General features: G+C 41.2%; 2 protein-coding genes across 2 annotated transcripts in view; both read left to right on the top strand.

Annotated features, from left to right (window-relative positions):
• LOC142860656 (elongin BC and Polycomb repressive complex 2-associated protein-like) overlaps positions 1-17,603 on the top strand; it is a 103,802-nt gene that overhangs the window by 14,913 nt on the left and 71,286 nt on the right. The gene's annotated exons all lie outside the window — the stretch shown is intronic.
• The window catches only part of LOC142860649 (vomeronasal type-2 receptor 26-like), a 134,320-nt gene continuing 126,481 nt past the window's right edge, over positions 9,765-17,603 (top strand). Inside the window, 2 exon segments of the mRNA XM_075992162.1 lie at positions 9,765-9,973; positions 16,287-16,578. Coding sequence (XP_075848277.1) covers positions 9,765-9,973; positions 16,287-16,578 — 501 coding nt within the window.

The following is a 17,603-nucleotide window of genomic DNA, read 5'->3' on the forward strand; positions in this document are numbered from 1 at the left end:
ATTTTATTTATTGACTCTATTTTAGTCTTCAAGTCTTGAACTGTTTTAACTGTTTGGTTGTTTTTACTTGGGTTTCTTTCTTTCTTTTCTTTTTTTGCTCTTGATTTTATTCATTTATTTATTATTTTTTCATTCAATTATTTACACTTCCTTTCCCCCTCCCAATTCCCTCCAGCTCCCCCACACCCCCCTCTCCCTCTCCCACCCTGCTTCAGAGAGGGCAGGGAACCCTGCCCTGTGGGAAGTCCAAGGCCTTCCCCCCTACATCCAGGCCTAGGGAGCTGTGCATCCATATAGACTAGGGTCCCAAAAAGCCAGAACATGCCATAAAAACAAGTCCCAGTGCCTTTAACAATGGCTTCTCAGTCAGCCCCCATTGTCAGTCACAATCAGAGAGTCTGGTTTGATCACATGATCATTCAGACCAAGTCCAGCTGTATTTGGTGAGCACACTGCCTCAGTTGATGGACCAACCTCTCTCGGTCCTGACTTCTTTTCTCATTTTCTCCCTCCTTCTGCCTTTCAACTGGACCTTGGGAGTTCAGTCCGTTGCTCTGATGAGGGTTTCTGTCTCTATCTCCATCCGTCGCCGGATGAAGATTCTATGGTGATATTCGAGATAATCATCAGCGTGATAGTGGGGCAAGGACCGTTCAGGCACTTTCTCCTCTGCTGTCCAAGGACCTAGCTGGGGACATCCCCGTGGACACCTGGGATCCCCTCTAGAGCCAAGTCTCTTGCCAACCCTAAAATGGATCTCTTAATGTAGGTATCTTCTTCCCTGCTCCTATATGCGCCTTTCCTCCATCTCCAGCCTCCCACTCCGCCAAGCTCTTGCCAGTCTTTCCCTTGTGCCTTCCCTCTCCCCCTCTTCCCTTTTCCCCAATATCACCCCCACTCCTGCCCCCACCCCCATGCTCACAAATTTTGCCCCACAGTCTTGTTCATTTCCAATTTCCAGGAGGAAATGTTTTTCTTTGGGTTCACCTTGTTATTTGGCTTCTCTGGGCTTGTGAACTATAGGCTTAATGACCTTAGTTTATTGCTACAGTCCACAAATGAGTGACTACATACCATATTCATCTTTTTGAGTGGGTAATCTCACTCAGGATAGTGTTTTCTATTTCCATCCATTTGCATGCAAAATTCAAGATGTCATTGTTTTTTACTTCTCTAATGTGTATATATTCTACACTTTCTTTATCCATTCTTCCATTGAGGGGCATCTAGGTTGTTTCCAGGTTCTGGCTATTACAAACAATGATGCTATGAACATACTTGAACAAATGCTTTTGTAATATGATTGGGCATCATTTGGGTATATTCCCAAGAGTGGTATTGCTGGGTCCAGGGGTAGGTTGATCCCGAATTTCCTGAGAAACCGGCACACTGATTTCCAAAGTGGTTGCACAAGTTTGCATTCCCACCAGCAATGGATGAGTGTACCCCTTACTCCACATCCTCTCCAGCAAAGGCTATCATTGGTGTTTTTGTATTTAGCCATTCTGAAAGGTGTAAGATGGTATCTCAAAGTTGTTTTGATTTGCATTTCCCTAATAGCTAAGGAAGTTGAACATGACCTTAAGTGTTTCTTGTCCATTTGAACTTCTTCTGTTGAGAATTCTCTGTTCAGCTCAGTGCCCCATTTTTTAAATTGGGTTAATTAGCATTTTAACATCTAGTTTCTTGAGTTCTTTATATATTTTGGAGATATGACCTTTGTCTGATGCAGGGTTGGTGAAGATCTTCTCCCATTCAGTAGGATGCCTTTTTGTCTTAATGACAGTGTCCTTTTTTTTTCACAGAAGCTTCTCAGTTTTAGGAGGTCCCATTTATTTAATGTTGCTCTTATTGTCTGTGATAATGGGGTTATTCTTAGGAAGTAGTCTCCTGTGCCCATGTATTGCAGTCTACTTTCCACTTTCTCTTCATTCAGGTTCAATGTGGTCGGATTTATATTGAGGTCTTTAATCCATTTGGACTTGAGTTTTGTGCATGGTGATAGTTTTGGATCTATTTTCATTCTTTTACAGGTTGACATTCAGTTATACCAGCACCATTTGTTGAAGATGCTTTCTTTCTTCCATTGTATACTTTTAGCTCCTTTGTTGAAGATCAGCTGTTCATAACTTTGTGGGTTAATATCTGGGTCTTCTATTCGATTCCATTGGTCGACTTCTCTGATTCTATGCCAATACCAAGCTGTTTTTATTACTGTAGCTCTGTAATAGAGTTTGAAGTCAGGGATGGTAATGCCTCCGGAAGAACTTATATTGTATATGATTGTTTTGGCTATCCTGGGTTTTTTGTTTTTCCATATAAAGGTTTGTTAAGAATTTTGTTGGGATTTTAATGGGGATTGCATTGAATTTTTATTTATTTATTTATTTCTTAAAGATTTCTGTCTCTTTCCCGCCACCGCCTCCCATTTCCCTCTCCCTCCCCCAATCAAGTACCCTCCCTTGTCAGCCCAAAGAGCAATCAGGGTTTCCTGCCCTGTGGAAAGTCCAAGGACCACCCACCTCCATCCAGGTCTAGTAAGGTGAGCATCCAAACTGCCTAGACTCCCACAAAGCCAGTATGTGCAGTGGGATCAAAAACCCATTGCCATTGATCTTGAGTTCTCAGTAGTCCTCATTGTCCACTATGTTCAGCTAGTCCGGTTTTATCCCAGGCTTTTACAGACCCAAGCCAGCTGGCCTTGGTGAGTTCCCAATAGAACATCCCCATTGTCTCAGTGTGTGGGTGCACCCCTCGTGGTCCTGAGTTCCTTGCTCGTGCTCTCTCTCTTTCTGCTCCTGATTTGGACCATGAGATTTCTGTTCGGTGCTCCAATGTGGGTCTCTGTCTCTGTCTCCTTTCATTGCCTGATGAAGGTTAATATTCAGGAGGATGCCTATATGTATTTCTTTGGGTTCTTCTTATTTAGCTTCTCTAGGATCACTAATTTTAGGCTCAATGTCCTTGGTTTATGGCTAGAAACCAAATATGAGTGAGTACATCCCATGTTCCTCTTTTTGGGTCTGGCTTACCTCACTCAGGATAGTGTTTTCTATTTCCATTCTTTTGCATGCAAAATTCAAGAAGTCCTTGTTTTTTACTGCTGAGTAGTACTCTTATATGTAAATATTCCATACTTTCTTCATCCATTCTTCGATTGAAGGGCATCTAGGTTGTTTCCAGCTTCAGGCTATTACAAACAATGCTGCTATGAACATAGTAGAGCATATACTTTTGTTGTATGATAGGGCCTCTCTTGGGTATATTCCCAAGAGTGGTATTGCTGGGTCCAGGGGTAGGTTGATCCCGAATTTCCTGAGAAACCGGCACACTGATTTCCAAAGTGGTTGCACAAGATTGCATTCCCACCAGCAATGGATGAGTGTGCCCCTTACTCCACATCCTCTCCAGCAAAGGCTATCATTGGTGTTTTTGTATTTAGCCATTCTGACAGGTGTAAGATGGTATCTCAAGTTGTTTTGATTTGCATTTTCCCAATCACTCAGGAGGTTGAGCACGACCTTAAGTGTCTTTTGGCCATTTGAACTTCTTCTGTTGAGAATTCTCTGTTCAGTTCAGTGCCCCATTTTTTAATTGGGTTAATTAGCATTTTAAAGTCTAGCTTCTTGAGTGTTTTATATATTTTGGATATCAGACCTTTGTCAGTTGTGGGGTTGAAGAAGCTCTTCTCCTAGTCAGTGGGTTGCCTTTCTGTCTTAGTGACAGTGTCCTTTGCTTTACAGAAGCTTCTCAGCCTCAGGAGGTCCCATTTATTCAATGAGGCCCTTAATGTCTGTGCTGCTGGGGTTATACGTAGGAAGTGGTCTCCTGTGCCCATGTGTTGTAGAGTACTTCCCACTTCCTTTCTATCAGGTTCAGTGTGTTCGGACTGATATTGAGGTCTTTAATCCATTTGGTCTTGAGTTTTGTGCATGGTGATAGATATGGATTTTTTTTCATTCTTCTACAGATTGACATCCAGTTTTGCCAGCACAATTTGTTGAAGATGCTCTCTTTTTTCCATTGTATACTTTTAGCTCCTTTATCGAAAATGAGGTGTTCATAGGTTTGTGGGTTAATATCAGGGTCTTTTATTCGATTCCATTGGTCGGCTTCTCTGTCTTTCTGCCAATACCAAGCTATTTTCATACTGTAGCTCTGTAATATAGTTTGAAGTCAGGGATGATAATGCCTCCAGATGATCCTTTATTGTATATGATTGTTTTGGCTATCCTGGGTTTTTTGTTTTTCCATATAAAGTTGATTATTGTCTTCTCCAGATCTGTGAAGAATTTTGAAGGGATTTTGATGGGGACTGCATTGAATCTATAGATTGATTTTGGTAGAATTGCCATTTTTACTATGCTGATCCTCCCAATCCAAGAGCAGGGGAGATCCTTCCATTTTTTGGTGTCCTCTTCAGTTTTTTTCTTCAAAGATTTAAAGTTCTTGTCATATAGATCTTTCAATTCTTGGGCCAGAGTTACCCAAGATATTTTATGCTATTTGTGGCTATCGTAAAAGGTGTAGTTTCTCTGGTTTTCCTCTCTGCTTCTATATCCTTTGTGTATAGGAGGGCTACTGATTTTTTTTCGAGTTGATCTTGTAACCTGCCATATCACTGAAGTTATTTATCAAATGTAGGAGTTCTTTGGTAGAGTTTTTGGCGTCACTGATGTACAGTATCATATCATTTGCAAATAACAAAAGTTTGACTTTTTCCTTTCCAATTAGAATCCCCTTGATCCTTTTGTATTGTCTTATTGCTGTTGCTAGAACTTCAAGCACTATGTTGAAGATATATGGAGAAAGTGGACAGCCTTGTTTTGTTCTTGATTTTATTGGGATGGCTTTGAGTTTCTCTCCATTTAATTTGATATTAGCTTTTGTCTTGCTATGTATTGCTTTTATTATATTTAGGTATGATCCTTGTATTCCTAACCTCTCCAAAACCTTTGCCATAAAGGGGTTTTTAATTTTGTCAAATGCTTTTTCAGCATCTAATGAAATGTTCCTATGGTTTTTTCTTTCAGTTTATATATATGCTTGAGCCAGCCCTTCATCTCTGGGATGAAGCCTACTTGATCGTAATGAATAATTGTTTTGATGTTTTCTTGGATTCTGTTTGCCGGAATTTTATTGAGAATTTTTGCATTGATGTTCATGAGTGAGATTGGTCTGTAATTCTCTTTCTTGGTTGGGTCTTTTGTGGTTTTGGAATCAGGGTAACTGTAGCTTCATAAAAAGAGTTTGGCAATGACTTTTCTCTTTCTATTATGTGAAACACATTAAGGAGTATAGGTATCAGCTCTTTATGGAAGTTCTGATAAAATTTTGCATTAAAACCATCTGGTCCTGGGCTTTTTTTGGTTGAAAGGATTTTTTATGACAGCTTTTATTTTTTCACGACTTATAGGTCTATTTAAATTGTTCACCTGGTCTTGATTTAATTTTTGTAAATGGTATTTATCTAAAAACCAAGTCGATTTCTTTTACATTTTCCAACTTTGTTACATATAAGCTTTTGTTGTAAGACCTAATGATTCTCTGAATTTCCTCAGTGTCTGTTGTTATGTCCCTCTTTTCATTTCTGATCTTGTTAATTTGCGTCTTCTCTCTCTGCCTTTTGATTAGTTTGAATAAAGGTTTGTCAATCTTGTTGACTTTCTCAAAGAACCTGCTCTTTGTTTCATTGAATCTTTGGATTGTTTTCTGTGTTTCTATTTTGTTGATTTCAGCCCTCAGTTTGATTATTTCCAGCCTTCTACTCCTCCTGGGTGTGTCTGCTTCTTTTTTCTAGAGCTTTCAGCTGTGCTCTTAAGTCTCTTATGTGAGCTTTTCCTTTTTTTTAAAAATGTGGGCAATTAGAGCTATGAACTTTCCTATTAGCACTGCTTTCATAGTGTCCCATAGGTTTGGATGTGTTGTGTCTTTATTTTCATTGAATTTCAGGAAGACTTTAATTTCTTTCTTTATTTCTTCCTTAATCCTGGTATGGTTCAGTAGTTGACTGTTCAGTTTCCATGAATTTGTAGGCTTTCTGGGAGTAGCATTGTTGTTAAATTCTAACTTTATTTCATGGTGATCTGATAAGACACAGGTGGTTACTAATATTTTTTTGTATCTGTGGAAGTTTGCTTTGTTACTTAGTATGTGGTCAGTTTTCGAGAAGGTTCCATGAGATGCTGAGAAAGTATATTCTTTCCTATTTGGGTGGAATGTTCTATAGATGTCTTAACCCCATTTGATTCTTTACTTCCATTAATTCTCTTATTTCTCTGTTAGGTTTCTGTCTTATTGCCTTGTGTATTGATCAGAGAGGAGTGTTGAAGTCTCTTACTATTAGTGTGTGGGGTTTGATGTGTACTTTGAGTTCTAGTAATGTTTCCTTTACATATGTGGGTGCTTTTATATTAGGGGCATAGATATTCAGGATTGAGTCTTCATCCTGATGAATTGTTCTTGTTATGAGTATAACTTGTCCTTCTCCATCTCTTCTGATTGATTTTATTTTGAAGTCAATTTTGTTAGACATTAGTATAGCCACACCTGCTTGTTTCTTAGGTCCATTTGATTGAAAAACCTTTTCCAACCCTTTACTCTGAGTAGATGTCTGTTTTTGTGGTTGAGGTGTGTTTCTTGTAAACAGCAGAATGTTGGATCCCGATTGTGCATCCAATCTCTTAGCCTGTGCTTTTTTATTTTTATTTTTTTTTTTTTTTTGGTTTTTCGAGACAGGGTTTCTCTGTGGTTTTAGAGCCTGTCCTGGAACTAGCTCTTGTAGACCAGGCTGGTATCGAACTCAGAGAGATCCGCCTGCCTCTGCCTCCCGAGTGCTGGGAGCCTGTGCTTTTTTATAGGTGAATTGAGTCTATTGATATTAAGTGATATTAATGACCAATTGTTGTTAATGCTGGTTATTTATTTATTTATTTTGGTAGTAGAGTTTGTGTGTTTCTGTTTGAGTTGTGCTGGTAAAGGGTTGTTATATGTCTAAGTTATTGTGGGCATTGTTGGATTCCTTGAGTTGTGATTTTCCTCCTATTACTTTCTGTAAGGTTGGAGTTGTGGCTACGTATTGTTTAAATTTGTTTTTTTTTCCTGGAATATTTTGATTTCTCCATATATGGTGAAAAGAAGCTTGCCTGGGTATAGTAGTCTGGGCTTGCATCCATGGTCTCTTATTTTCTGCAGCACATCTATCCAAGACCTTCTGGCTTTCATGGTTTCCATAGAGAAGTCAGGTGTAAGTCTGATAGGTTTCCCTTTATAAGTTACTTGACCTTTTTCCTTTCAGCTCTTAATATTCTTTCTTTATTCTGTATGTTTTGTGTTTTGAATATTGTATGGTGAGGGGATATTTTTTTTGATCCAGTCTATTTGGTGTTCTGTATGCTTCTTGTGCCTTCATAGAAATATCCCTCTTTAGGTTGGGAAAGTTTTTTCTATAATTTTGTTGAATATATTTTCTGGGCCTTTGAGCTGTTATTCTTCTCCTTCTTCCTCTATTATTCTTAGGTTTGGTCTTTTTATGGTGTCCCCAATTTCCTAGATATTTTGTGATGAGAATTTGTTGGATTTTCCGTTTTCTTTGATCAGTGCATTTATTTTCTCTATAGTGTCTTCAGCATCTGAGATTCTTTCTTCTATCTCTTGAATTCTTTTGGTGATGCTTGTCTCTGTAGTCCCTGTTTGTTTACCTAGATTTTCCATATCCAGCCATCTCTCAGTTTGTGTTTTCTTCATTACCCCCATTTCAGTTTTCAAGTCTTGAACTGTTTCCATTATCTGTTTGATTGTTTTTTTCTTGGTTTCCTAAGGTATCTTTTAGGCATTTACTCAATTCTTCAAACTTTTTGTTATTCTTCTCATCCACTTCTTTAAGGAAGTTTTTCACATCCTTAAGGGACTCTATCACTTTCATAATGTCTATTTTTTCTACTTCTTCTGGATTAGGGTGTTCAAGTCTTCCTGTTGTATGTTCTTTGGGTTCTGGTGTTATCATATTGTTTTTTCAGATTTTTGAGGAATTCTTGCACTGGCGCCTACCCATCTCTTCCTTCAAATGCTCTCCAAAGGCTCTTCTGGTACAGGATCTGGGCCACTTGCTGGCCAGGGACCTCGCAGACAAAAGGTTGGGCTTGGTGTGTGCAGGCTCAGTGAAACAAAGGACCTCCTGCCTGTTTGCACTCACCACTTTGTCCCAAGAGCCTCAGCCCCAAAACAGGCTGAGTTGGGGGGATCTTATGACCCCTTAGAAGAAAAGGGGTACCTGGGAGCAAGCTGGGATGTGATAGGAAGAGGGAGGCAGTAGCTGGGGAAAGAAGCCCCTGCTGAATGACCAGAAAGTTTAGGGGATTGAGGGGCATCTGTGCTCCCTTTCTGGGGCATGCTGGCCGGTCAGTTACACACTCACCTCTTCGATGTGATTTCTGGTACAGCTTGGGTTTCTTTAAGAGATTTATTGTTTTCTTCCAACTTTTTTGTTTGTTTTTTCCTCCCTTTCTTTGAGGGAAATTTTCATTTCCTCTTTAATGGTCTCCATTATTCCCATAAAGTTACATTTCAAATAATTTTGTTTTTCTTCTTCTGGGTTAGGATGATGAAGTCTTCCTGTTGTGTGAAATTGGGTTCTGGTGTTACCATGTTGCTTTCTATTGACATCTTCCCATCTCTTTCACTACTTGATGCTGGCAGTGTTTTTGCCTCTTAGTCCTATCCTTGCAGTGTCTTTGGGAAATGTTCTGGATCCACTCTGTACTGTCACTTGCTGTGTCTCAGTGAACTGCTGTGGTCTCCCTTGGCTCATTCTCTTTGTCTGCTCTCAATTCGTTCTCTTGGTCCACTCTGTGCATTCATACTTTATTTTTCAGCATTCCTCTCTTCGTTTTTGCTCTGTAGTTGGAATCTATGTTTAAGAGTTCCTCTGAGGTCACTGGGGATAGAAGAGTTTGAGGGTAGAGTGGGACTTGTAGCTTGTAGGTTTTAATCGATGGTCTGCGGTCTCCTAATTTTATGATGATTTTTGGGATCACACACAGGCCATCAGGCTTGTGTATCAAGTAAATTTACCTGAAAACAACCTTGGCAACCTTGGAATTTGTTTTTCAATCATAGACAAAAAGGCTCAGTACCTTGGGAAGATGAGTAATGGCTCTACAAAGACATGGATATTGTTTTCTGCTGTTTGGTTATGTGTATTTCCAAATTGTGCTAGATAAACTTTTCTGAAAATTTTTTAAGGAACAGCAAAGACCACCCTGAACATGGATTGGTGGATCAACACAGTGGAGACATATGGAGGGTCTATGCAGGGGCTGTAGAGTGTGAACAGTGTGCTAAATATTTCACTTCAGCTACTGGGCTGTTTGCTTCTTGTACTCACCTGGGGTTTCTCTACCAAACATTGTCCTGAGCACAGCTGCTCCTGGGCTCGCAAGTCCCTCAGGAGACAATCAGACCCATTGCTGCCTTTCCTGTAGTCTGCAAATGATGCCCAGAACTGTGACCTTGGATGCAAAGAGTGTAAGAAGACCCAGGAGAAGGGAATAAAACTTTTAATGACTCTGGGATTTAGTGGTCACCCACCTCCACCATGTTGTGACCAATATTCTCCTCACAGTCTGTAAACCTAGAATTCCCAGTGTGATCTTAGCCTCAGGTCCTTGATCGAGAGCATCCTCCCAGATATAAGCCCCCTTTCACTGTAAGCTACTGCTCCATATGAGGCTGTCCTGTCACTGATTGCCTGGTGCCCAGCAGGCATGTGGCTGTGTACTCTCTTTCCTGTTCTCTTTGGTTGTGTCTTTGTGTCTGCTTTTTCCTCACCAAGAGCCTGGCTTTTGCCAAGGCAGAGGCCTCACTTTGACCGTCCTGGGGATGTAATTGTGGGAGGCAGCTTCTCCATCTTTGATCTCTCTATTGATACCCTGTCTGACTTCACTGTCCCACCATCAGGACTGCTGGCTTCAGAGTAAGTGTTGGATGTGGAATGGGAGTCTCTGAAACCCAGAAGCAGCCTTACAAGGTTGTGGAAGCCTTGGATAGGGGTTGATTCTCAGAGTCCCAGCTAGATGGCCACCACCTTTCTCTGTGTATCCATGCTGTATCTCTGTTGCTCTCCTTTTACATCACCTCTGTCTGTCTGTCCTTGTTGTTTGCACTGGACTGAAGTATGGGTGCTCTTGTACTGGGTGTAATGTCTGCCCTCCACAGGCCAGGTAGGGCTTCTTGATTCTTCTGTATATCCTTGGTTCTTAAAATAGTGTCTATGTAGGTGTGTTTGCTGAATGGATTAATGTGTAAATAATAGATTTTCATCAATTATCAGTCTCTGTGATTCCTCTGTGTTGTATCCCTTTTGCTTGTTATTTTTTCTAAGCATCATGGAGTCTCGAATTCATTAGGTAGTCATAGATGACCTTGAATTTCTGATCTCCAGCCTCCCCTTTCCCAGTGATGAGATGATGGGCTGCACCACCACATTCAGTCCATGAGGTCCTGGAGATACAGCTCATGACGTTAGCCATATGAACAGTTCCACTTTTGGATATAATCATTCCAGCGTTTGTAATATACTGTAGTTTCTAAAACAAGCCTTTTTAAACATTTGTATTTAGCTTTATTGCTTTTAATTGAGCATAGGGTACATGGCTGTACTCTTATCACTCAGAAAGCTGAGGCAGGAGTATTATTAGTTCCAGGCAAGATTGGGAAACATGATGAGTCTCGTATCAAAAACCATTTAAGAGTGGTTTTTAAAGTAACATCCATCATTTTTTATTCAATTACAAATGGATGAGATTTTTTATTACTGTGTTTTCATATTTGACATCATTTGTATTTTTAAAGGTTTGTAATTATATTTATGTACAGAAAACTCAGCAGTACATTTAACCCTGTGTAGTGGCGAGTTCTTTGGCCTTTGCCTTTTCCAGCTTGGTAATTCAAGCCACAGATTTGGACCCAGGACATTGCCTCCCCAGTGGCGGCAGATCTCATCATATCTGTCGTTGTAATTGGTCCTAATAGCTTCTACCAGCTTGGCCAGAGCACCCTTGTCTCCCGAGTTAACCTGTGTGAAGGCAACAGTGGTGCACGTCTTCCTGTGACCAGCCGCCCCAGCCTGGCCTTTCTTTTGATGATGCAATAGGGGACCGCCATCTTCCAACACAGGGCAGGCAGGAAGACTACAAGCTCAGTGGGGTCTATGTCATGGGCAGTCACCACCAACTGAGCCTTCTTGTTCTCTACCAAAGTGGTGACTGTATTGATGCCTGCTCGAAGGACAGGTGGTCTTTTAGTTGGGACATCACCTTTCCCAGCAGCTTTCTTCTCAGCACGGGCCAGCAGCCTTTGCTTCTTTTCATGCTTTGTCTCTGGCCTGTACTTGTGGGAAAGTTTAACCACTGAGTAGCTGTTTGCCAGTGCAGGGCCTGGGTGAACTGGTTAATGGCAGGAGCAACTTTGAGCCGCTTATGAGGATGGCCCTCTCGCTGCGGCCGAATGTAGCAGGGCCATTTGACGATCTCTCTTCGGCTGGATGTCCTGCCCATTGCTGAAGTTCTTAGGCCTCTTCTTTTTTTTTTAAATTTATTTATTTATTTTTTCATTGAGAAAAGAAAGAAAAAAAACAAGTTTCCACTTCCTCCCAGCCTCCCATTTCCCTCCCCCTCCTCCCACCCTTCTCCCCCTCCTCCCACCCTTCTCCCCCTCCCCCCACTCCTCTCCCCCTCCCTCTCCAGTCCAAAGAGCAGTTAGGGTTCTCTGCCCTGTGGTAAGTCCTAGGTCCTCCCCCCTCTGTCCATATCTAGGAAGGTGAACATCCAAACTGGCTAGGCTGCCACAAAGCCAGAAAATGAAGTAGGATCAAAACCCCGTGCCATTGTCCTTGGCTTCTCATCAGCCCTCATTGTTCGCCATGTTCAGAGAGTCCAGTTTTAACCCATGCTTTTTCAGTCACAGTCCAGCTGGCCTTGGTGAGCTCCCAGTAGATCAGCTCCATTTTCTCAGTGGGTGGGTGCACCTTAGGCCTCTTCTCAAACAAAGGATTCACCACCTTCTTAGCCTCGTGCTTCTTCACGACGGCGGGGCCCGGGGCCACCTTCTTCCCCTTGGCCTTCTTTCCCTTGGGCATCTTGCCTGGCTTGAGGAGAGAGAGCTATATTACTTTTTTTTGGAGTCAGTATCCCAATTTATGTTCCGACTACTCTGGAACTCCTTGTATAATTCAGACTAGTCCTCAAACACAGGACTGCAAGCACGAACCAACACATTGGCCATACTGGCTTGTCCTTGAGTTCTCTTTTATTTTATTTTAATTTTTTTGAGAGAGGGCTATACTGTGTAGATGATATTAGCCTAGAACTCAATATCTTCCTGCGTCCAAATCCTTAGTACTGGAATCACAAGTGTTTGTTACCATACCAATCCCATGTTATATTTTAATCCAGTGAGTAATAATTGCATGTGTGTATTGGGCACAGAGCTGTATTGTAATAAATGTATACATTATAGAATGATTTATCAAGCTTATTTCATTCACAAACCCATCACTTTGCATACTTATTTTTTGGTGACGTGAATGTTTAAAATCTCCCATGGGAGACAGAGACAGGAGAATCCGAAAGTGAAGGTCTTAGGGTCTGGGGAAATGTCTGAGTTGGTGAAGTGTCTGCTGTGCAAGCATGAAGATCTGAGTTTGATTCCCAGAACCCATGTGAAATCTTAGGCTATTGAGCATTGTAGTAATAGGAGCGGCAGGGCTGTGTCCCTGGCACCCTGCTGCCCACATGGCTAGCTTATGCCCCGAAATAATTACACGGAAACTGTATTCTTTTAAACACTGCCTGGCCCATTAGTTCCAGTCTCTTATTGGCTAGCTCTTACATATTGATCTAACCCATTTCTAATCATTTGTGTAGCTCACGAGGTGGCTTACCAGGGAAGATCTTAACCTGCATCTGTCCGGAGTGGGAGAATCATGGCGACTGCCTGACTTGGCTTCTTTCTCCCAGCATTCTGTTCTGTCTACTCCACCTACCTAATTTTCTGTCCTATCAGGGCCAAGCAGTTTTCTTTATTAATTAACCAATGAAAGCAACAGATAAATACAAGACCCGCCTCCATCAGAGCATCTTTAACTCTGGTTAGGAACAATGAGTGAGACAGGCAGATTCCTACAGGTCTGTGGCCAGTCAGCCTATCTGAATGGATGAGGTCCAGGTTCAGTGAGATAACCTGTCTCAAAAAATAAGGTGAAAAAGGGCCAGTGAGATGCAATATGGAGTAAAACACTTGGCATGCAAGCCTGATGGATGACCTGGCCCTACCTGGAACCCACATAAAGGTGGAAGGAGAGAGTTGACTCACAAAGTCGATTCCTGACCTCCATGTGTTCTAGCTTGTGTGAGTCTACACACACATCATATACACACATGAACACAGGATAATGTTTTTAAAGATGGAAAAGTAATTTAGAAAGCTATTCTGGCATCCTAGCAGCCTTTACCCTCCAAGCAGAAACACACATGCACATGAATACAACACCACATATACAGCCACACACACATATACACACATACACACACTCACACACATACACACAGAGAGCATGCTTAAAGAGAGTAGTAGTTGTCAGCTTCTGGCTTATACATACACATATATTGAAAGAATTCATCATTCTTGGCTATATAGTGAGTGTGAGGTAAGACTGGGGGATAAGGAGACTCTGCCTCAAAACAAAATCAAATCTTCTCTCAGGATTGACATTTAGAAAAATTTAATTAACATAAACAACATCAACTGGATATGGTGACATTTTGCTTTAATTCCAGCACTCAAGAGGCCAAGGCAGGTAGATACCTTTGGATTCAGGCCAGCCAAAGGCACAAAGAAATTCTTTGTCTGAACAGCCCCATATATCTCTATCTCTGTCTATGTTGATTTGTGTCTGTCTGTCTGTCTATCTATCTATCTATCTATCTATCTATCTATCTATCTATCTATCTATCTATCATTTATCGATCTATCTAACTATATTCCCCTCTACTCCTTTCAACACCTCCCAAATGGTCTACCCTCTTAAATTTATTGCCTTTTATTTTTAAATATTATTGCTGCATACATATGCAAACAAATATATAGATATTTATAAATGAGACCTATTGAGTCCATTTAGTGTTACTTGTATGTATATGTTAATATTTTATTGTATTTGATCTTTGCTGATTTCACATGTTTACATAGTGCATTTGTTTAATTCTCAACCCCAGCGTCTCTTACCTAACTTTCCTCCCTCTCATTTCTTCCTTCCTTTTACAGGTCTTTTTCCCACATTCATGCCTTTTTGTTTTGTTAGGCACTGATTATTTTTCTGTTTTTTTCAAAGAAAACATTTAATTGCGGTGGCTCACTTACAGTTCAGAGGTTTAGTCTGTTATCACCTTGGCAGGGAACATGTTATCATGCAGGCAGATATGGTGCTGGAGAGGTAGCTGGATATGTTGATATGCAGGTAACAGGAAGTAGGCAGTCTCACTGGGCATGGCTTGAGCATATAGAAAGCACAAAGCCTGCTTATACAGGGACACTTTTCCTCCAATAAGACCACAGCTATTCCAACACGGTCATCCTATTAGTGCCCCTTAATTTGGGGGCCATTTTATTTCAAGCCATCACCCCAAAGACTTGTAGCCATATCATAATGCAAAAATGCATTAAGTCCAACTGCAAAAGTACCCATAGTCTATTTAAAAGTCTGAAGTTCAAAGTCTCTTCTAAGATTCATGCAATGTCTTAACTGTAATTACCTATAAAATCAACATCCAAAAGCAGATCATATATTTCCAGCATACAATGGCACCATTCCAAAGCATAAGAGAGGGAACATAGGAAATACTGTTCCAAAGCAAGACAGAAAACCAGGTGGGCAAACTCATAACTCTGCACCTCCATGTCTGATGTCCAAACACTCTTCAGATCTCCAACTCCTTTTAGATTTGTTTACTGCAACACACTTGTTTCTCTTGGGTTGGTTCCATTCCCTGTTTGTAGCTTTGTTCAGCAGGAATCTCATGACTCTGACATTTCCAACATCTTGGGTTCTCCAAGAAATTCTAGGGTTCAACTTCACAGCTTCATGCAGTGGCCTCCTTAGGCCTCCATTCAAGGACACCTGCCTGTCCTCAGCAGCTTTCCTTATTAATGGGGAATGTTCCATAGTGCCTTTCTTCTCTCCTTAACTCTAAAGCCAGAACTATGTGACCAAAACTGCCAAGTTCTGCTGCTTGCTGGGGCTGGAACATGGCCCTCATATTCAATTACATCTTCCCCAGATTTCTGTCCTTCACTGCCTAAACTTGACTATTCTGGAATTTGCTCTGTATATCAGGCTGACCGCAAACTCTTTTTTTTTTTAAATAGTGTTTTTCTGTGTAGCACTGACAGTTCTGGAACTCACTCTGTAGTCTAGGCTAGCCTCAGACTCATAAAGATTTGCTTGCCTGAGCCTCCCCAGTTCTGGGATTAAAGGCATGCACCACCCCCCACTCAGCTGTGACCCTCCGATTTTACCCAGGACTGTCTGTGTGGCTGCAGGTCTGGAACTGTGTACTGAAGTTTGTGGGTTCACCTCTTAGGGACAGGACTGACAATAGTGAGTGTCTTTTCCCCAGAATACATCCATTGCCAATAGTTCAGCAGGGAAGAGTAGGGCCGCGCAAGGAATTTCCCAGTGCATGATTGGCTGTTGGCAGACTCACATGTCTGCTATGCCCAAATTATCTACCAAAGACAACATTTCACATCTCTTCTCTCTGTCTTCTGGCTCTTACTATGAGCAATTCTGAAATAGATGTTAGTTACTGTTAATTCTAACCAAATGTACTGTGCAATAAATTTTTTTTTTGTTTGCATGAGGCAGGGTCTCTATATATGTAGTTCCTGGTACCTGGATGTGTCTCTGTCATCCATGCCGGTCTCCACTTCACAAAGATCCATCTGCTCTACCTCCAGAGTGCTGGGATTAAACAAGTGTGCCACCACACCCAGCTAATTCAATAGATCTTCAGTTATCCATTCTGTCTTCTGAAACTGTCCCCTCTGATTACTGGCTCCACATTCCCTCTGGCTCCCCTCTGAGTATTCTGAACTGTGTTTCTATGCACATCTGTGTACATGTATTTGTGGAGATGTATGTGTTTGCTTTTTATCCTTGTGTCCCTGTGTTTATTCTTGTTCTATATATCCCATAATATGTGATTAATTTGGGCTTCTCTTTCCCTCAGCATTTCCAAGTGGGGCTACCGGGTGGCCCAGAGTTTCGTCTTTGCTATCGAGGAGATCAATAGGAGTGCTCACTTGTTGCCCAATTTGACTCTGGGCTTCTCCATTCGAAACTCTGGGGACTCAGTGCATGGAGCTGTCCACGAGACAATGAGCTTTCTCTCGAGGCAGGAGGAGCCCATTCCGAACTATACCTGCCAGCATGGCTCTCCTCAGGCTGCTCTGGTTGGGGACACACGGTCATCCCTGTCTGTCTCCATGGCCAGACTTCTGGGGCTGTACAAGTTTCCCCAGGTGAGTTACTCAAGCCTTCTTCCTTCATGAATGAGGATAGAGAAACAGATGGTGATGGCCACAGGCGTGAGCAGCTTTGCTGTGGAGCCAGGCTCCCTGCAAGTATTCTCCATGTGCAACACGGTTCCCCTCCATATACAGATAAAGCTAGTTTAGAGAGAACTGGCATCCCTCTCATTGACCAGGAAACTGAGAACATTTTTTTTATTTAAGAAATATTTTTTTTTCTTTTAAATATTTTTTATTGTTTGAAAATAGACTATAGTCAGGCAGTGGTGGCGCATGCCTTTAATCCCAGCACTTGGGAGGCAGAGGCAGGCGGATCTCTGTGAGTTCGAGGCCAGCCTGGACTACAAGAGTTAGTTCCAGGACAGGCTCCAAAGCTACAGAGAAACTCTGTCTCAAAAAAAAGAAAAAAAAAAGAAGAAAATAGATTATATTTATACAGTGTTTTTTGATCGTACCCATCCAGCACTACCTCTAACTCCCTCTAGTGCCCCCATCTCCCCAACTTTAGATCCTCAGTTTTGATTAATGACCATTCTTTGGCAGCCATCAGCTGCCAATAACTAATTCCTCATACTGCAGAGGTGAACTTCTTGAAATGGCTTGTCTCTAGCCCCTTTGAGGACACCTCGCCAGGCATGATTTAAGAAATATTTTTAAAGATTTATTTATTTTTATTTTATGTGTATGAGTATTTTTCCTTCATGTATATATGCACACATGTACATATACATGTATGCATATATGTAAATATTTATATGTGTATATATGCATCTATATATGTATTTATATGCACACATGTATTACATGTTTGCCTGATCCCCATGAAAATCAGAGGACATTGAATTCTCTAGACTGAGTTACAGATTTCTTTAACTGCCATATGGGTGCTGGGAATTGAATCTCAGTTCTCTGAAATAGTAGTAAGTACTCTTAACCACTGAACCATCTCTACATCATTTATTATTATTATTATTATTATGCGTGTGTGTTTATGTGTATACTCAACACCAGTGCCA

The sequence above is a fragment of the Microtus pennsylvanicus genome, chromosome 1 (genome assembly GCF_037038515.1).
Source record: "Microtus pennsylvanicus isolate mMicPen1 chromosome 1, mMicPen1.hap1, whole genome shotgun sequence".
In the NCBI taxonomy this organism is placed as follows: domain Eukaryota; kingdom Metazoa; phylum Chordata; class Mammalia; order Rodentia; family Cricetidae; genus Microtus; species Microtus pennsylvanicus.